A 19,655-nucleotide genomic window follows, 5' to 3' on the forward strand; every position below is an offset into this window, starting at 1 on the left:
CAATTCGATTTCAAGCTCCAAAAATAAGAGATGCTTTGGATTACTTGGCAGAAAACTGTGATGATCCTGGAGCTCGTAGCGATGCTGAAGCTCTTGCCACAAGCGAAACTCATGGAATTGGAGGGTTTGAGTTCTTATTTGGTATGGTTATTTGGTATGATCTTCTGTTCGCCGTCAATACCGTAAGTAAGATGATGCAATCAGAGCATATTGATATTGATAATGCTATTGTTCAATTGAAAGGGTTAGTATCGTTTCTGAAAAACTATAGAGAAACTGGATTTGAAAAAGCAAAAGCAGAAGCTAAGATTATTGCAGAGTCTATGGATATCGAACCAGACTTTTCAGTGAAACGAAAGCGCATTATTAAAAGGAAGAAGCATTTTGATGAAGCAGTAGAAAGAGATGATGAATCTGAGATGCTAAGTGAGGAAGAGAAGTTTAAGATTGATTATTTCTTGAGAATCGTGGATCAAGCTATAGTATCTCTTCAAATAAGGTTTGAACAATTTGAAGAGTATGAAAAAACTTTTGGATTTTTGTTTGATCTACATAAGCTCAAATCGGCAACGGATGATAGTTTGAAGGCAAAATGTATCAACCTTGAATCTTCTCTTAAACATGGTGCCAATTCAGACATTGATGGATATCATTTATATCTAGAGATCAAAATTCTAAGAAATGTTTTGCCAACTGAGATCAAGAAAGCTGTTGAAGTGTTAGATTTTTTAAGAAGATTTGAAGGTCATGGTTATCCAAATACGTGGATTGCATATAGAGTGATGCTAACTATTCCAGTTTCTGCTGCTTCGGCTGAAAGAAGTTTTTCCAAGCTGAAGTTAATAAAGTCTTACTTGCGGTTAACTATGTCAGAGGAGAGACTGAATGGTTTGGCAATGTTGTCAATTGAGAGAGATATGGTTGGAAAGCTTGACTACCAAAGTTTGATAAATGATTTTGTGGAGAAAAATATAAGAAAACTTATTTTTCGAAATCCATAGATTGCTATTAGTTTTTTTTTGGATTACTTGTGTATCATTAATATTAGTACGTTCGCACTTTTAAAAGTTTTTTTATCTAAATTTTTTTTTTATAAAAAAGAATAGCGGCCCCCATTTTTTATTTTGTTTCAAGCCCCCAAAATCTCAGATCCGGCCCTGCAGTTCTTTCATCGATCTATGTTTCTCTCCTTTAATCTTCTACACTCTCATCTTTTTGATAAATGTCTTGCTTCAAAGGAGAACTAAAAAGAAACATCACCCGGAAAAAAATCACCTTCATTGACATTCTCAAACAAGTTGGCTTGATGACTAGTTTGTTTGTTGGATATCACACCTACGAATTGAGATAAGAATGTGTGGATTCAATTATTTTATTAATGAGTGATCAAAGGCTATTTCAGTTTAGGGTAGACAGAAAATGGAACTATACGGAAATCAGTTTATGCATTGTATCAGTATCACTGCTAATGAAAGATTATATGCCAATGGAATGTTGATTTCTCTTGTCAGTAGCCTATTCTAAGATCTTCATAATAGGTTAATTAGTAAATTAATCATGGATAACTAGCAATGGACATATGACAGCATGCTTGCTCAAACAATGGCGAAACCAGAAATGTTTTCTACTGGAATCAATACTAATACATTATATATTTTTTGCCAGGTTAATACTAATATTTTCTACAAAATCAACTGAAATTTTGAAATTTTGAAATTTTATAAAATTTATAGGGGTCAGTTGACCCCCTCCAACAAACTTAGTTCCGCCACTGCTTGTCATCACTTTGGACATAAAAGATATTTTGGACTCAGATTCCACTTTTGATTTCTACAAACTCATATGATTATTTCATATTAACGATTGATAAACTCAAATAATTGGATCGACAAACAAAAAAAACTTTAATAATTATATTAATACTAGTGCATGCACCGAGCTAGTCAACTACAAACTGTTTACCTTGGGTTCACCTTAAACCACGAATAACTCGCTTTTGTTCTTATTATGTTTCTCTCGTGGCCTTTTGGGCCGAAACAAGCTCAAGCTCCCGCTAATAAAACCACCACAAACTTTGTCTCGAACAAAAAAAAGTTGTCTCGTAGCTAGCTTTCTATTTCTATTTTCTACGTGTAAGCCCTGGATTTTGTGATTTACAACTCAGCGCCCTAGGATAATAACAAAATCTCCGGCCATTCGAAATATACGGTTAGTTTTTTCAGATCCAACCTCCGTCAATTTCTTCGTTTAATCGCCTTGAACCCTAGTTTGTGGTATAATTGAGAAGCCCTAGGATCCCATCAAGATTTTGATGCATGCTCTAATTTAAGGATGGATTGCGATAGAATCAGTGAATTGCCGGATTGTTTGCTAACTCATATATTCTCATACCTTTCGACCAAAGATTCCGTTAAGACAAGCATTTTATCGAAGAGATGGGAGTTTCTGTGGCTAAAGGTTTCAAAGTTGGACTTAAACGCCATTGACGTCCATCCTCATGGACAAACCTTGGTGAGTTCCGTGAACAGATTTCTGGAGTTTGATCGCGGACTGTGTCTACAAAAGTTCAAGTTAAAGTATCAAAGTAGTGCATTTTCCTTCAATGGTAGAAAGAGAGTCATGGAGTGGATAGCAGAAGTGGTTCATCGTGGAGTTCAACATCTAATGTTGAAAACGAATTAACGTATCCACCACGTGCTATAGATTTCATGCCTAAGTATATGTATGTGAGCAAGACAATGGTGTCTTTAAAGCTGGTAAAGGTAGGTCTTGAGAATCCCAAGTTTGTTGTTTCTCTACCTTGTCTCAAGATCATGCATCTCGAAGACATTTTCGGCTTGAGCTTTGATGGTCTTTTGATTATCATGAAGCTCATCTCAGGCTCTCCTCTTCTTGAAGATCTTACCATGGTAAGCCATTAATCAACATGATTATCTAGAAAATCTGCCTAAGATCTATTTAAAATTTGATTTGATGTTTTAATTACACTTAGGTTGTTTTGTGTGTGTGTGTGTGTTTCCAGGATGTTCCTGTTTTATATAAGCCAAAGAAATTTGTCTTTAGAAAAGCACCTCCGTGTTTATCATCGACTCTGGAGTATGTCAAGATTAACAAAGTGTTCATGAAAAATAAATCTGACATTAAATTAGTGAAATACTTTCTTAAGAATTCAGCCGTCCTCAAGAAACTGGCTCTGAGTATCAGATATTCTCATATGACCGATCAGGAGGCAGAGAACCACAAGAAGCTTCTTACATCCAAAATGCTTTCTCCCAGATGTCAAATTTCACTTCTATTGACATGAGTATTGTCACTGAAAATCACTGTAGGAAATATCTATTCTCATGGAAAGTGCAATTATGCTTTGCATTTTAAGGATAAAAGAATTTTTAGGTATAAACTGAGAGAGGCAGAGACTATTGGATTATAATGTCTTCTTGATATATGCTTAATTATCTTACTTCTGTTTGGATTGTTTAACCATCGATGATGATTCGTACATGTTTAAAGGCCAAATTATTCAACTTTTATTGCTTTGATCTCAATCAGTTAATCTTTTTCTTATGGAAACTGCAGCTAGACCTTCCATATTAGGGAATGTTTTAGCTGGGAACTAAAAACTCTGATGATAATAGTGTCTACTTGGGATATGTTCTTCTTACAGTTCTATTTGGATTCTTTAATCATGCAATGTTAAACTGGTTTAAGAAAAAAGCCAAATTGTGCATTTTATTGTTGGGTCATCGATTTCCTTTGAATCGGTCAGTACAAGAATTTTTTTTTCCTGTTACATGTTAGTTCGCAGCTTCAGTGACTCTTTCTGTTCAAAAAACGCAGAAGAAATCGAGTCAAATACAAATGTGCGCACGCAAAATTTCATATATTTATATACATATATTTGCATTCTCTATCATATATGAAAAGAAAATAAGTTTCTAATAGGAAAGATAAACTTCTTCCTAATGTTTTGAGTTAAAACCATTTGGATCATCCTTATACAAAGAAAAGCCAGAACACTAGATTGACAAAAACCTCTGCAAAGTGACTTTTATTTCCAAAAATCTGGTGCTTATCTGGTCAATTGGTCATTAGTCTAGTTATGTTACTTGTCCTTATTTTTTCCCACATGGATAGTTTAAAAAAAAAAAAAAAAAAAAACCTTTTAACTTTTAATTCTCTTTGGTCCACACCAAAAAGTACATCGTTTATGAGCTTGAGGGAGAAAGGAGAAAGAGAGCATGCTCTAACAGGTGAGCAACGGCTGTGAAACATAGCCTAAAATCTGGAGCAGAATACATAGCGAAGAGAACGTAAAAAAAGAATCATATAAGAGAGAATAAGAGAGCAGAGGAAACGCCCTAAGGAGCAGGGTCATTCCCAAACTGAAAGTAACCAAACCATGTAGAGAGAAATGAATCCATGCTCGACGAGGTAGAACTGAGACGTAGAGTCGAAGCTTGCCGATCCAACCCTGCGACCTTCCAAATTTGAACAGAGAAGATACATCCGAAGAACAAATGCGACCTAGATTCCGGTGTCGCATTACATAACAAACAGGTAACAGGGACCGGCAATCTCCAAGATCAAAGTCTTTCACGAGTAGGAAGCCGATCCCTAGCTACCACCCAATGAATAAAAGCGTGCTTGGGGATGGAATGAGAGAACCAAACCGACAACCAAGAAACAGGTTGACCAGACGGATGCAAAGCAGACCAAGTTTTGGAAGCAGAAAACAGACCAGGATTAGTTGAGGGATTATAGCGCCATTGTAAGATATCTTCCATATCATGCACTAACCCTGGAGGATCGAAGAATATCACGAAGTAAAATACTGACTGGATGACGTCCCCGCGGAAGCAGCCATGCACTATCACGAACAGCATTAGAAACTGTGGCTGAGTAAGGAATACCTGTAATCCTCGAACCATTAATACCAGCAAAAAGGACTACTAGACCAAGATTCGTCCAATCGTCATGCCAGAACCGAGTTCTAGAACCGGATCCAACAATGCAACATAAGAAGTGACGAGCTAAATCTCTCAACTTGAGCAACTTCCGCCAGATCCAGCTGCCTCCTGAATTAGACCTGATATCCCAAAAAACTCTATCCCAAACAAGAACCTTCTGAATCCAAGAAACCCATAGGGAGCCAGCATTGGTAAAGAGGATCCAGATGAACTTTAAACCAAAGAACTTGTTCAAAGCCTCAAGGCGCCTTAGTCCCCACCCACCTTCTTCCTTCAGGGTACACACTGACTCTCAATAAACTTTTGACTCTTCAAGCCGAGTTAGGAGCTCCAGACCAAAGAAAAAAGTTACACAGTCTTTCCATTTCTGTTAGACATTTATTCGGTTAAAGAAAGACTGTACACCAAAAATTGATCATCCCTGAAATCACTAATCTGATCAACTAGAAGCGGCCAGCAAAAGAAAGATGACGAACAAGCCATGACGTTCTACGGTCAATCAGCGAATGGTAATCAGCCGGTTTCATATTCTGTGTCATTAGAGGTAAGCCTAAATAGCTTACCAGGAGAGAGCCCCCAGCAAAGCCAAACCGAGAAGCCAAGAGGGTGGTAAAAGTAGAATCCATCCAGGAATAAGAAGGATTTCTGAAGATTAATTACAAGATTAGAAGCTTAATAAAAAATTTCAATATTTCCATAATGCCTTCAAGCGATAAGGAGGATCCATCAAAGAAGAGGAGCACATCATCAGCAAAGCTGAGATGTGTTACCAACGAATCCAGACAAAGGGGGTGCAGCCTGAACCTGTTAAGAGCCACAGCTCTATCCAAGGTCTTAGAAAGGATGTCCATGGCGATATCAAAGAGAGAGGGAGAAATCGGATCACCTTGCCTCAATCCTTTCTTCCCAGGAAAAAATCTAGCTAACTCACCATTGAAGTTAACCGAGTAATACGGAGTAGAAATACACTCTTTAATTCAAGACATAAATACCGAAGGAATCTCAAATGCTTAGAGGATATTAATAACAAATCTCCAATCAATACTATCATATGCCTTAGTTAGATCAACCTGAAGGAACCCACGAGTAGTAGGACTCGATTTGTGAAAATCAGAAACCAGCTCAGAAGCTAATAACACATTCTCACATAGTAACCGACCCTTAATAAATCCCACCTGGTTCCTCTAGACGACCTCAGCAAGAAACATCTTAATCTTAGCAGAAAGAAGACGAGAGATGATTTTGTAAATTGTAGAGCAACAAGACACAGGCCAAAATTTAGAGAGTCTCTCGGCACCAATTTGCTAGGGAATGAGGGATATAACAGTAGTGTTGACCTGCCTCAACAAGCTAGAAGAATGGAAAAAATCCTGAACTGCCGATACAACATCCAAACCAACCAGCTCCCACAAAAAGGTTAAGAACTCTGCGATAAAACCGTCGGGCCCAGGCGCTTTGTTCTTAGGCAAAGAAAAGAGCGCTGCCTTCACCTCCTCAGCAGTGGGAACTGCTGACAAAGCCTGAGATAAGCTGAGATCACAGCAAAAAGGATGAAGAGCCTGGATCTGGGAAACAGTGAGAGGAGTAACAAAAGGGTTACTACAGCCCAGGACTGAGAAGTAATATTGTTCCACCATAATCTTCAACTGAGAGGTATTGGTAACTTTGATGTTGTTATCAGTTCTAAGATAATGTATAACATTCTTCGAGAGATTAGCCCTGACTGATTTGAAGAAAAACCGGGTGTTTGAATCACCCTTCATCAACCATCACATTCTCGATTTTGTCTAAAAAAAGACTCTTCAGCAGCAGCCCAAAAATCTCACGACTTCCTGGCCTGACAACAATACTTAGCTTCATGCAGCCTTCTATAAAGCATTGACATCGGAAGCCCCTCATAAGAAGAGTAATTCCATGCCTCGGAGATTAGCTCATGATAATCCGGATGGGTCATGAAAAAAGTAAAGAATCTTAAAGGAGTCTTCCTTCGAACCTCAGCATTTGAGATATGGACCATACAAGGAGAGTGGTCCGATGGACCAGGAGCATCATAGATGGTAGAGGATAACGGAAAAGAATCCGACTAAGACTCATTACAAAGAGTTTCTATCCAACTTCCGCGAGATATGATTTGCAAGTTGTCTATATGTCCAAGTGAAAATGCAGCCCCTACTAGCCAAATCAAATAGACCACTAGAAGAAAAGCAAGCTTACATCTCTAACATTTCTCGGGAGGAAACAAAATAAGGAATAAGAGAGTACATCTCAAAGGATAATAAGACCTGGTTGAAGTCGCCAACAACAAGCCATGGAGAATGAGATATAAGAGGAGAGGAGGCAATTTGCTGCAGTAGAGACCATAATGCCCTCCGTTTCTCTTCCAAATTCCTACCATAGACAAACCCGACCGTAAAAGACTGATTATTAGCTGGGTTTAAAACCCCACAAATGACCAACTGATCTGATTTAAGATAGACGATCAGAGATAGTGCAGGATCCCACACCACAATTATTCTTCTGTTAAGAGCCGATCCAGAGTAATTATCATCAAAACGCCAACCAGAAGTGACACGGGACATAACCTTCAAAAAAATTTCTTCCCGCACTCACGACTAAAAAAAACTCCCTACTAAAGGCCTCTTAATAGCCATCCACCGAGATACGGCAACCTGGTTATTACGACCATTAAGGCCTCTTATGTTCCAACAAAAAATCTTCATCAAGGACACATGGATAGTTTTAATATCATAAAAGTTTTATTGCAAAACAATGCTGTTGCTCGCATAGTATAAGCTGAAGTCAATTGAAGAAGAGCATGTCAAACGTTATAAATAACATGTTTTCTAGCTGCAAATGGGAAAAATTGGAATCTGTCTATCGCAATGAATTAAGTGCAATGTTTGTAGAGAAAACATATAAGAAAATGAGTTAAGTGAAACATTTGCACAAATGGATGTACCTAGGGAATTTGTGTATCTTCAAATTCTTAATTTATTTCAGGATAGTCTTAGGAGCCCTAAACAATCCATTTTATTAGTAAAGATTTTTCATGGCCTTTTGGGCTTAAACTCCCGCCCCAAACCCCTAATTAAACTTTTTGTATTCTGATAAATTAAACCCTAAACTTTGTCTCGTAGTCGTAGCTTTGTACTTCTACATAGGTTTCATCGACTTAAGCCCTAAATTTTTGGGATATTATTGAGAAACTCAAAGGCCTACGAGAAGGTTAGTTCTTCAGATCCAAATTCCTCCCTAGATTTATACGTTTAATCGCCTTGAACCCTAGTTTTGTAATAAAATTGAGAAGCCTTAGGAGTTAGGGTCTGATCAAGATTTTGATGGATGCTCTAAGGATGGGTTGTGATAGAATCAGCGAATTGCTGATTGTTTTCTTACTTATATACTCTCATACCTTATGACTAAAGATTCCGTAGACACAAGCGTTTTATCGAAGTCTTACGGAGTTCGGTTAACTTATATACTCTCATACTCTCTGGCTAAATTTTTCCGGATTGGACTTCAACGCTACTGACTTCTTTCCTTTTGGAGAAGTCTTACGGATTTCGGTTAACAGATTTCTGGATTTTAACATTGGATCGTGTCTACTAAAGATCAAGATAAATTATGAAATAACTGCATTTTCCATCGACTGTAGCAAGAGAGTCATGGAGTTGCTAGCCGAAGTGGTTCATCGCGGAGTTCAACATCTAGATGTTGAAAACGAAGTGTGTCCACCATCTAGTATACATGTCATGCCTAAGTATGTTTATGTGAGCAAGACATTGGTGTCTTTGAAGCTCGTAAGAGTAAGTGCTTGATTTTGAAGACCCCAAGTTTGTTGTTTCTCCACCTTGTCTCAAGATCATGCATCTAGAAAACAATTATTACAGCAGTGGTAATACTGCTTATTTATGGATTACATGAATGGTGATGGTCTTTCGATTATGGAGAAGCTCATCTCAGGCTCTCCTGTTCTAGAAAACAATACCATGGTAAGCCATTTTTTACGATTATCTAATAATCTGCCTAAGATCTTAAAGTTTGATTGTATGATATATAAACTCAGTTAGTCTTTTCTTTTCTTTGTTTGCAGGAATTTTTACTTATGTGTCTGCCTCTCACTACAAAAAAATAGCTATATTGTTACAAAATATTCTGTCACAATAAACACAAATTCGTAGCAATTAAAATTATTGTGACGGAATTGTGATGTTTTTTAAAAACAGTCACAATACAGTCGTCACAAATTTTTATTTGTAACAAAAACGTCACATTCGTTGTGACGAATATATCTAGTAACTGTTTCGTCATCAATAGTGACAAGAAATTGAAGTAACTAAAACTGTATCAATTAGAGAGTAAAGAAAACGTTTCAAAACCGTCATATTTTATGACTGTTATAATATCCCAAATCTGTCATTCATTTTGACGAAACTTTAGTCCTAAATCGTTACAAATAATGACTAGAAAATCGTTATTTATTCGTTATACCTACATACTAAAAAACAGTCTTAAAACTGTCATATTTCGTGACTATTACAATGTCCCAATTCTGTCATTACGAAACTTTAGTTGCAAATCCCCAAATAAATTGACATATTACAAAAATGCAATAGTTTATTATATTATTTTCATAAATGAAACCATGATACAAATGACCAGTCTTACAAAGTAAACGTACGTAATAAAAAAAAAAGTTTATACAACTTTTGTATATAAACTTGTGAATAAGGTACAGGTTGCTCAGCATCGTCATAGGATCTCAAGCTTGACCTTTAACGCCTTGCAGGAAATCTCAAACTTGTTGTTGTCTTTGCCCAAAGAAGCTTTCATTTGGTCTTAAAGTAAACCTGGCTTAATAGTCAATACCCATCTCGTAATCCAAGATTGAAGCATCTTCCCAGGGTCTGGATTCCGTCTGAAGAAACCAGCTCACGCAACTTTGAAGAATAAGAGGAAGAGCCTCCCCAATTGTTCTGGCATATATCGTCTTATGTTTCCATTTTTCAAGATCTTGTATTCACCTATAACCATAAGGATCAAATCAATAAAGCTACGAACTTAAATTGAAAAAGTTTCTCACATCATCAGCCCAAAAAAAAAAATTATAGCGTGGACAACAAAACCAAAATCTAAAATGAGATTTGAATGTGACTTATACCCGCCAACATAGCACCAATATTTAACGAAGAAGGAGACCTTTAATTCATGAATCTGGTCACCCAATTGGTCATCTTCCTCTGTCATCTCATTTGCCGTTGAGATAGATCTTGTGGCGAGTACATTCCTGGCTTCAAATGGTTGTAATTCAATACAAATTAAGAGACTGAAACAATATCTTTCAAATCGAAAAGTACAAAAGAATAATTCACTATAATGACGACAATTCACTATGTGAACCAATATCCTCTTTGTCCTTAGGGTTGTTTGGCCCAAACTTCTAAACCTGTCAAAGTTTCACATCACATGTAATCAAACCAGGTTATCCATTTCTAATATTTGCATTAAGATAATTGAGCAAGTCGAATAGAGTAAATACTGCAAGCAACACACGATGTCTTTTTTCACAAAGTGGCAAAATTTTAAAAAGCTTCTAAATGGTAATCAATTGATATCTCACAAAGACTAATAAAGTAATGACCACACGATTCTTAATCATCATAATATCGACTAAGATACAAAGTCTCCTTTACCTTAATACTATCTTTCTTTTATGCACCCAATGTATCTGAAATTCATCAACCCAGTTGTAACAACATAGAAGAAGAAGAAATGAAAAACAGTTTGGAAGGTGAGATTATGGAATAGTAAAACCTTAACTGGAAATTGTTAGAATGGTTGCGACGTAGGAGGATATCGCTGCTGCTTCAGTCACAGATCTGAAGCACTTTGTCAATTTCTAAGGATTTTGATTTTAAGAGATGATCGGTGATTACCTTATTCCATTTGTGCAGCTTTCGGAAACCTTGCATATGTACGATCTACAGAGATGGCACAAGTTCGAGGTAAGAAACTGATGACGATCGAGGAGAATCAGACGGAATATCGAATCGTTTTAAATAACCTAATTGAGGTAGGAGATGGTGAAGTCGATGGACTTTCTAGAGTAGGAGAAATCAATGTATTCTTCCAGAGAAATCTTCTTCTCTCCTCATGGGTTCATTCTTCTTCGTTCCTATTTTTTGTGTAAATCGCCGCCAAGGAAGAAAAGATTGTGGAGACTAATCATTTTTTTTACATAGATATATTTTTTTTTATGGGAAAAATAGCAATCTATGGTGGAAAAAGGAAAGGAATAGGAAGGAAGGGGTGAGAAATGACCACGTCATTGATCTGAGTGATCTCTCTACATTGGTTTTTCATTTTTATTTAGTTTTTAATGAATAAATCTTTTTATATTTTTGAGTTTATAAATTTATTATTTTCTAACTAAATTAAAATTTTGCAGTTAAATATTTTAAAGTGATTTGCAATGATTAAATTTTTTGTAGTTGTGAAATCGTCAAAAATCTGAAACCCTATACCCCAAAATCTATGCCTTAAACCCTAAATCATCAAAACCTATATATCCTATACCATGTACTTTAAACCTTAAACCCCAAATCATATGCCATAAACTATAAATAACATATTCACTAACTTTTTCTTCTTATAATTATATTGTAATAGTCTTTTCTATTCCATTTTATAATTTTATTATGATATAATAATCAGTTGCACTTTTTTTTTAAGCCTGAGAAATAAAAAACAATTCTTGAAAGTGTGAATCCTATACACTAAATCAAACATTTATTAATCTATAAAATTATTATATTTTCTATTATTAATAAAAAATAATAAAAATATGTGTTTCAAACCATATACCCTTACATTTTAAGCCCTAATCACATGCCGTAAACTCTAAATCAAAGACTCACAAACTGATTTTTTATTTTATATATTTTAATAGTTTTTCTATTCTATTTTATGCTTTTATTATGTAACAATAATTTGTTGTATTTTTTTTTTGAAGTTGAGAAATAGAAAAAAAACATCTTACAAATCAAACATTCAGTCATCCAAAACAAGTCTTATATTTCTTTGTAATAAAAATAGAAAATATATATTTTAAATCCTACACCCTTATACCCTACACTAATTAACTTTTTATTTTTATTTTTTATTTTGTAATAGTTTTTTCTATTCTATTATGTGTATTTAGTATAAAACAATTTTTTTTTTACATTTTCTTATTTCAATTGAGATAAAAATAAAAATAAAAATATATACCCTAAATCACACACATTAATCAATCAAAAAAATATTATATTTCTATTGTTAGTAGCACTAAAAATATTTGATTCACTGATTGGTTATTTGACATTTATTATTTCTGTTCATAAACTCTTACCTAAAACTTTACTAGCATATTAGATAAGTAATGCTAATGATCCATGATGTTCAACATATAACATCATCTTTGACTTCTCAAAATCAGCATATACATATTATTATTTTTTTCAGCAACAATTGGTCAGATACAAGGTTTTCTGAAAGAAAAAAAATTAGAATAAAAAATTCATTCAATTGGTTTTCTTTCATATTTATAGAATTAGAGCTATTTTTTATTTATTTTTAAATAAATGTGTGATTTTAATCATGTCACAAAGTAATAATAATTATGTCGCAATCAATGACCAAACTTAAAAGTCAATAAAATAGTAACTAATTGTGACGATATACTTACAAAACATTTGTAATTATGAGTGACTTAATTGGTCACAAAAATCGTATAGTTTAGTTACTAGATTTGATCACAAATCGGTAACAAGATTTGTGACTGTAAATTTTATAACAAAAACGTCACAATTGGTGACAAAAGTTTGTAACATTTAATTTGGTCACAATATTATGACGAAATGTAACGCTTTTATGACTAAATAATTTTGTCATGATCTTGTATGAAAATCGTCATAACATTGTTACAAAACAATTTAGTCACAATTTTTCGTAGCAATATTCACTTTTTCTTGTAGTGTCTTTTCGGACCAACTTTTTTTAAACCAATGTGCCTCGGTGTTTATCATCGACTCTGGAGTATGTTAAGATTAACAAACAGATAATAAGGGAAACTGGGATTAAACTAGTAAATTACTTTCTTGAGAATTCAGCAGTCCTCAAGAAGCTGACTCTGAGTAGCACATATTGTTAAAGATTAACAAACAGATAATAAGGGAAACTGGGATTAAACTAGTAAATTACTTTCTTGAGAATTCAGCAGTCCTCAAGAAGCTGACTCTGAGTAGCACATATTCTTATCATACGACATATCAAGAGGCAGAGAGCTACAAGAAACTTCTTACATCCACAAAGCTTTCTATGTCAAATTCTTTTCTGTTGACATGAGCATTGTTATTGAAAATTAGTTTAGCTAGGAATTATCTATTCTTATGAAAAGCGCAATTGGGCTTATATTATTTTACTTTTTTAGATGAAAAGCTTTTTAGGTTTAACTTGAAACACATATAGACTATTGGATGATAATGTCTTCTTCATATGTGCTTAATTATCTTAATTTTGTTTGGAATCTTTAATTAACCATGGATGAAGATTTGTACATGTTTAAAGTCCAAATTATTCAACATTTATTGCTTTGATCTCATTCAGTTAATATTTTCTTATGAAAATTGCAGCTATGCCTTGCAGACTAGAGAAGGTTTTAACTGGGAACAAAAAACTCGATGATTAAAATGTCATCTAATTGAGATTTATTCTTATTAATTCTGTTTGGATTCTTTAATCATGGAATGTTCATCTGGCTAAAAGCAAGTACTATATTTTCTACCATTGACGAGTGGATTGGTAGAGAGGACATTAAGAATTCACATCCATAATATTTACAACAACAAAAAAAAATGAGTAAAAATTTGTTATTTTTTTGGAAAACAATACATAGATATTTAAAAATGATACAATCAGAAAAAATAAAGTTAGCTATTGATGATTCATGATCGTAAATCAAAGCCTCTCTTTTTTTTTTTTTGATAAATAACAAATAAAATCCTAAACGTTGTCTCCTTGTCGCAGCTTTGTATATACTTCTACGTTTACTCGACTTATGCCCTAGATTATGGGATAATAACAATCTATCCACGGTTAGTTCTTCAGAACAAAATTCATTCATCGATCACTCGTTTGGAACAAAATATATTCATTTTTCACCCATTAGTTCTTATTTATCACTATTTAGTATATTCCTCAATATGAACAGTTTACGAGCAGCCTTGCCCAGTTTGGTGAACAGGTTTTTGGAGCTTAATCGTGGATCATTCATTCAAAAGTTCAGGATAACGTATAATAAAGGTAGAGTTGCATTTTCCTTGGAATGTAGCAAAAGAGAGTCATGGAGTAGATAGCCTAAGTTATTCATCGCGGAGCTCAAGTTTTCATGAACGAAATGTCCGAGATAAAGCGTGATGTAGATTTCATGCCTAAGTATATGTATGTGAACGACAAATTAAACGTAGGTCTTGAGGATCCCAAGTTTGTTTTTTGTCTACCTTGCCTCAAGAACATGCATCTAGGAAATATCTATTACGAAAGTGATGGTCATTTGACTATGCAGAGGCTCCTCACAGCCTCTACTATTCTTGAAGATCTTACCATGGTAAGTCACTAATTAACATGAATAATAATCTAGAAAATCTTTCAAAGATCTATTAAAATTTGATTTGATGATGTAGTCAAGAACTCAAATTGTGTGTGTGTGTGTGTGCAGGACGTTCCTGTTACAAAGAAGCCAAAGAAAACTCTCTTTAGAAAAGAGCCTTGGTGTTTATCATCGACTCTAATGTATCTTAAGATTAACAAACAGATTATGAAGATGGTCCTCAAGAATTACTTTTCTTGAGAATTCAGCAGTCCTGAAGAAACTGACTCTAAGTTTGACGAATCCTTCTACACCGAAACAAAAACTACTTACATCCGTATAGCTTTCTCCCAGATGTTAGGTTCTCATCTATTAACATGCAGCTACTTATGACCATTTTTTTATTGAGCAGTAGCGTGGGTCTTTATTCTCATGAAATTTGCAGATATAAGTAGCGTTTTATAGACATGGTTTATTATGTTTGATCATCTTACTCTTGTTTGGAATCTTTAACCATTTGGATAAAATTCCATTTATTTCATGATGTAACAATTTTTTCTTCCTAAAGTTTGATTGCAGTTTATTTCTCCTAAAGCAAGATCTTTGGACTCAGGTTCCTCTATCCATTGTACGTATGTTTTTTGTTAGTCGACTTGTTCCCTAGTTTATGGGATCAATTCTGAAACTTTTCCCCTATGATTCAATCAAGACTATTGATATTACTGATTTTGGAAACATTATGGTTTCGTTAAACAATTCAAACTTCAAAAGGGCAAAAACGAACTAGCTTCTCTTCTCGTTCAAGAATCATATATTCCCCATTTGTAGATTGTACGTACCCTATTGGGGTTCAAAGGGTACATGATTCCACAAGAAGCTATCTAACTCGCCAAAGCCAGTTGGTAATTAATATAATAACTCGTTCTCTTTATATACATGATTAAATCTTAAAAAGTTTTCGATGTGGGATTACATAATAATTTTAGCCGACATTGTTGTACTAAGATATACCGTAAAGCTCAAGGAACCAACTGTATTTATCTTTTGTCCTTGTAGATTTTATGTGGCTTTTTGGGCCGAAACAAACTAGGGCTGGAATTATTATCCGGTATCCGCTATCCAATCCGGTATCCGGTCCTATCCGATCCGTAAAAACCGGATATTCGTATAGTTTGGATCCGGATCCGGATAGTGAAATTAAGTATTCGGTTATTTCGGATACGGATCCGGATAATAGAAAATTTTAAAATCGGATATCCGTTATCCGTTATCCGTTTATTAAGATTTTGAAAATTTTGAAATCTTTTGATATGCATTTAATTTTTTGTTTTAATTATGTTTGAAAATTATTTTTGGTTTAACTCTTTTACATATGATTGAAATTTATATTGTATGATAATTTTCTATTTCAGATTGTGAGAGAAGACCATGAAAATAGATAACACAAGGATATGAAGATAAATTAACTTCTCTATTACTATTTTCTTTTTTGCTATGTAAACTTTTAAACTTTGTGTTATTTGAATGCTACTTGAATGCTTTTAAATTTTTGGTATTTGTAATTTTTGCTATAATGATATATTTTAATTATATATGTTATCTCATTATAATTTTAAAAATTGAAGTTTTTTTTTAAATCAACGAAACCGAATATCCGGTCGGATATCCGTAAATCTTCGGTTCAAACCGGATATTCGGTCTCCGGATATCCGGAGTTTTCGGATCCGGATCCGAATAATAAAATTGATTATCCGTCAAATCCGGAGCCGAATCCGGATACTTTGAAAAGTCCGGATATCCGGCTCCGTTCCAGCCCTAAAACAAACCCACTTGAAATCTTTTCTCCTACCTTTATGTTTTATTTGACTTAATTAAACCCTAGATTGAAAAACTCAATGCCCTAGGTAACCGATATGCATTTAACCAAGTCGAAAGACATAATCACTACTCTAGGGTCAGAAAGCAGCAAGTTTGAACAAATATAAAATTACCTCTATTAGCGTTTAGAGAATAAGAGCTAAACGAAGAAGAAGAAGTTTGGTAGAAAATATATTTTCTTATTTTGATTCAAAATTGTATCTGTACATCGTATTATATACATCTGATCTACGATATACATTGGTTTAACATAACCAGACATTAAACCATCATAAACCATAATCTATACTATCCAATAGTCCCCCTCAAGATGAGCTTTCAAATATACTGAGAAGACTCATCTTGGATTTAAGGTGTTGAAATTGATGTGGGAACAAAGGCTTAGTAAAAATATCTGCAACCTGGTCCTCGGTCCTAACATGTAATGTCTTGAGCTCACCTCTATCCAATCGTTCTCTGACCGAGTGACAATCCGACTCTATGTGTTTTGTACGTTCATGAAACATAGGTTGGTCGCTATACTGATCGCAGCAGTACTATCTGAAAATAGTATAGGAGTTTGAACCGGAAGTACTCTGAGATCATTAAGTAACTTCTTCAACCAAACGAGTTCTCGAGAAGCCAAAGACAGGGCACATATTCTGCCTTAGCTGTCGAGCAAGAAACAATGTCCTGTTTCTTGGATTTCCATGAAATCAAGGAAGAACCCAAAAATGAAAAAGTCCGGTGGTTGAACGTCGACTATCAGGGCAAACAGCCCAGTCAGAATCTGCAAAACCCTTCAAAGTGAGATCAGGATCTGCAGAGTAGAACAGACCTTGACCGATAGTCCCTTTGATGTATTGGAGAACTCTGTATACAGCCTTTAGATGTGAAGTTCGAGGAGCGGAAGAGTATTGACACAGCTTGTTAACTGCAAATGTTATATCCGGTCTTGTTATTGTCAAATACATCAATCTTCCCACCAAACTTCTATACATTTCTCGATTAGAAAGGAGATCTCCATCACTCTTAGACAATTTCAGATTAGGGATCATCGGACTAGAAACAGGCTTACATCCAAGCATACCAGCTGATGTAAGTATTTCCAAAGCATATTTCCTCTGGCATAAAGATAAACCATTGGAATTGCGAGCAACCTCCAGGCCTAAAAAATATTTCAGAGCTCCAAGATTTCGTAGCTTGAAACATTTCTGTAAGGCTGATGTTAGCTGAGCTGCATTGTCATCACTTGTGCCGGCAATGACAATGTCATCTACGTATACAAGTACAGCCAGAAAGTTACCATTATTTCAGTCTTTAACAAATAAGGTATGATCACCATCACCCTTAGCAAATCCCAGATCAAGCAGAGCTGCAGAAAATTTCTTATACCACTGACGCGAGGCTTGTTTGAGACCATATATCGACTTCTTTAACCGTAGAGCTGCATTCTTAGGTAAAGAGTCCCCCTGTCTCTCAGCATATCCATCTGGAAGTTTCATAAACACTTCCTCCTCCAAATCACCATTGATGAATGCATTTGAAACATCCAATTGTGTAAGTGACCAGTTCTTAGATACGGATACCTTCAACAAAAGCTTGACTCTACTTAGTTTTGCAACTGAAGAAAACGTATCCTTATAATCCAAGCCCTCTCTTTGAGTGAACCCTTTGGCCACCAACCGTGCTTTATATCGCTCCAGACTACCATCTGCGTGAAACTTCACCGTGCATACCCACTTACATTCAACAGCTTTCTTATCAGGCGGTAAAGTTGTAACTTCCCAGGTTTGAGTTGATTCCATAGCACCAAACTCTTTGTTAACCACAGCACACCATTCTTTTGAATTCTTTGCCTCAGAATAGTTATGAGGGATTGGAATTTTGGTGATAGCGTTGATATAGGAGAGATGATTTTGAAAAATCTTAGAATAAGAAAGAAAAGATGAAATGGGATAACCAAGATTCGATTGTGTTGAATAACAATGGTAATCTTGTAGGTGAGCTGGGAGTTTTCTGGATCAAGTTTGTGTTCAGGGGAAGGAGTAGAAATTTTAGTAGGTGAAGATGATAAAAAATTAGTATTACTTGAGGACAAAGAATCACTTGATTTTAGTAATGATTCCAGAGAATGATGTGAGTCTGGATCTTTGTTCAAGGGAAATATGTCTTCATGAAAGACCACATTTCTAGAAATGAAAACCTTGTTACTCTCCAAATCCATGAGTTTGTAGCCTTTGTATCCAGCCGGGTATCCCAAAAACAAACAGGCACGAGCTCTGGACTGAAATTTGTGCCGTTGCTTGGGTGAAGTGGAGCTGTAATCTGATCATATATAGGAGCTTTACCAGTCAAAATCTCAATAGGAGTCTTGTTTGAGAGAAGTTGAGATGGAGTCCGGTTGATCAAAAATACTGCAGTTAGGATGCAATCTCCCCATAGTGAAAGAGGAACACCAGATTGGAACATAAAAGCCCTTGCAACATTGAGTATGTGTTGGTGTTTCCTTTCCACCACTGAGTTTTGTTCAGGTGTCTCTGGACATGAGTGATAGGAAACAATACCCTTTTGTTGAAATAAGGCTTCAAATTTTAATTCTGGTGCATTATCTGACCTTACTGATTTTACCCGTTTATCATACTGATTCTCAACTTTGGTGATGAAGTCTGGAAAGACAGATAGAACATCAGATTTTATTCGCAGTAGATAAATCCAAGTTTCTCTTGAATGGTCATCAACTATTGTTAAAAAATATCTGAATCCATCCACTATATCCAAGGAGAAAGGTCCTCAAATGTCAATATGTAATAACTCAAATGTTGAATTACAAAGATTATTAGGGGAAGGAAACGAGAGCTTCTTCTGTTTTGCCATATGACAGACATGGCAATAAGCTGTTCCTTTATTCTTATGTCGTGTAGTTCCTAAGGCTTCAGATATAACATCCAGTCTTGTAAAAGAGGGATGTCCAAGCCTCTTGTGCCATACACCAATATCCACCATCGCATTCACTGAAACTTTTGGAGACTGAGTGTTAAGCACATAAAGGTTACCAATTCTCCTATCCTGACCAATATTCAATGCCCTGATACGATCCTGGATTTCACATGAAGATGGATCAAATATTACTTTGGAGTTAAGATCAGTAGTTAAGCAACTAATACTCAGCAGATTCAGTCTGAATTCTGGGATAAACAAGA

The 19,655-nt window shown here is 35.2% G+C and overlaps 2 protein-coding genes, 1 long non-coding RNA gene and 1 pseudogene across 3 annotated transcripts; 3 read left to right on the forward strand and 1 right to left on the reverse strand.

The window, feature by feature from the left end:
* The first annotated feature begins 191 nt into the window (after positions 1-191).
* LOC112086421 (zinc finger MYM-type protein 1-like) lies at positions 192-1,001 on the forward strand. Its single transcript, XM_024155335.1, has one exon. The coding sequence runs from the start codon at positions 192-194 to the stop codon at positions 999-1,001; it is 810 nt and encodes a 269-aa protein (XP_024011103.1).
* A 1,330-nt stretch (positions 1,002-2,331) lies between these two features.
* On the forward strand, positions 2,332-3,304 carry LOC18016295 (annotated as a pseudogene).
* A 6,283-nt stretch (positions 3,305-9,587) lies between these two features.
* LOC18016191 lies at positions 9,588-11,172 on the reverse strand. Its single transcript, XR_002899510.1, has 4 exons — positions 11,032-11,172; positions 10,661-10,948; positions 10,129-10,413; positions 9,588-9,991 (listed from the first exon to the last, which is right to left on the reverse strand). It is a non-coding gene; the product is annotated as an uncharacterized LOC18016191 (long non-coding RNA).
* A 3,231-nt stretch (positions 11,173-14,403) lies between these two features.
* On the forward strand, positions 14,404-14,856 carry LOC112086422 (putative FBD-associated F-box protein At5g44940). The gene is made up of 2 exons (XM_024155336.1): positions 14,404-14,613; positions 14,725-14,856. Exons 1-2 carry the CDS (start codon positions 14,404-14,406, stop codon positions 14,854-14,856), a joined length of 342 nt encoding a protein of 113 aa, XP_024011104.1.
* Positions 14,857-19,655: the final 4,799 nt, after the last annotated feature.

The sequence above is a fragment of the Eutrema salsugineum genome, unplaced genomic scaffold, assembly GCF_000478725.1.
Source record: "Eutrema salsugineum unplaced genomic scaffold, Eutsalg1_0 scaffold_20, whole genome shotgun sequence".
Lineage (NCBI taxonomy): Eukaryota > Viridiplantae > Streptophyta > Magnoliopsida > Brassicales > Brassicaceae > Eutrema > Eutrema salsugineum.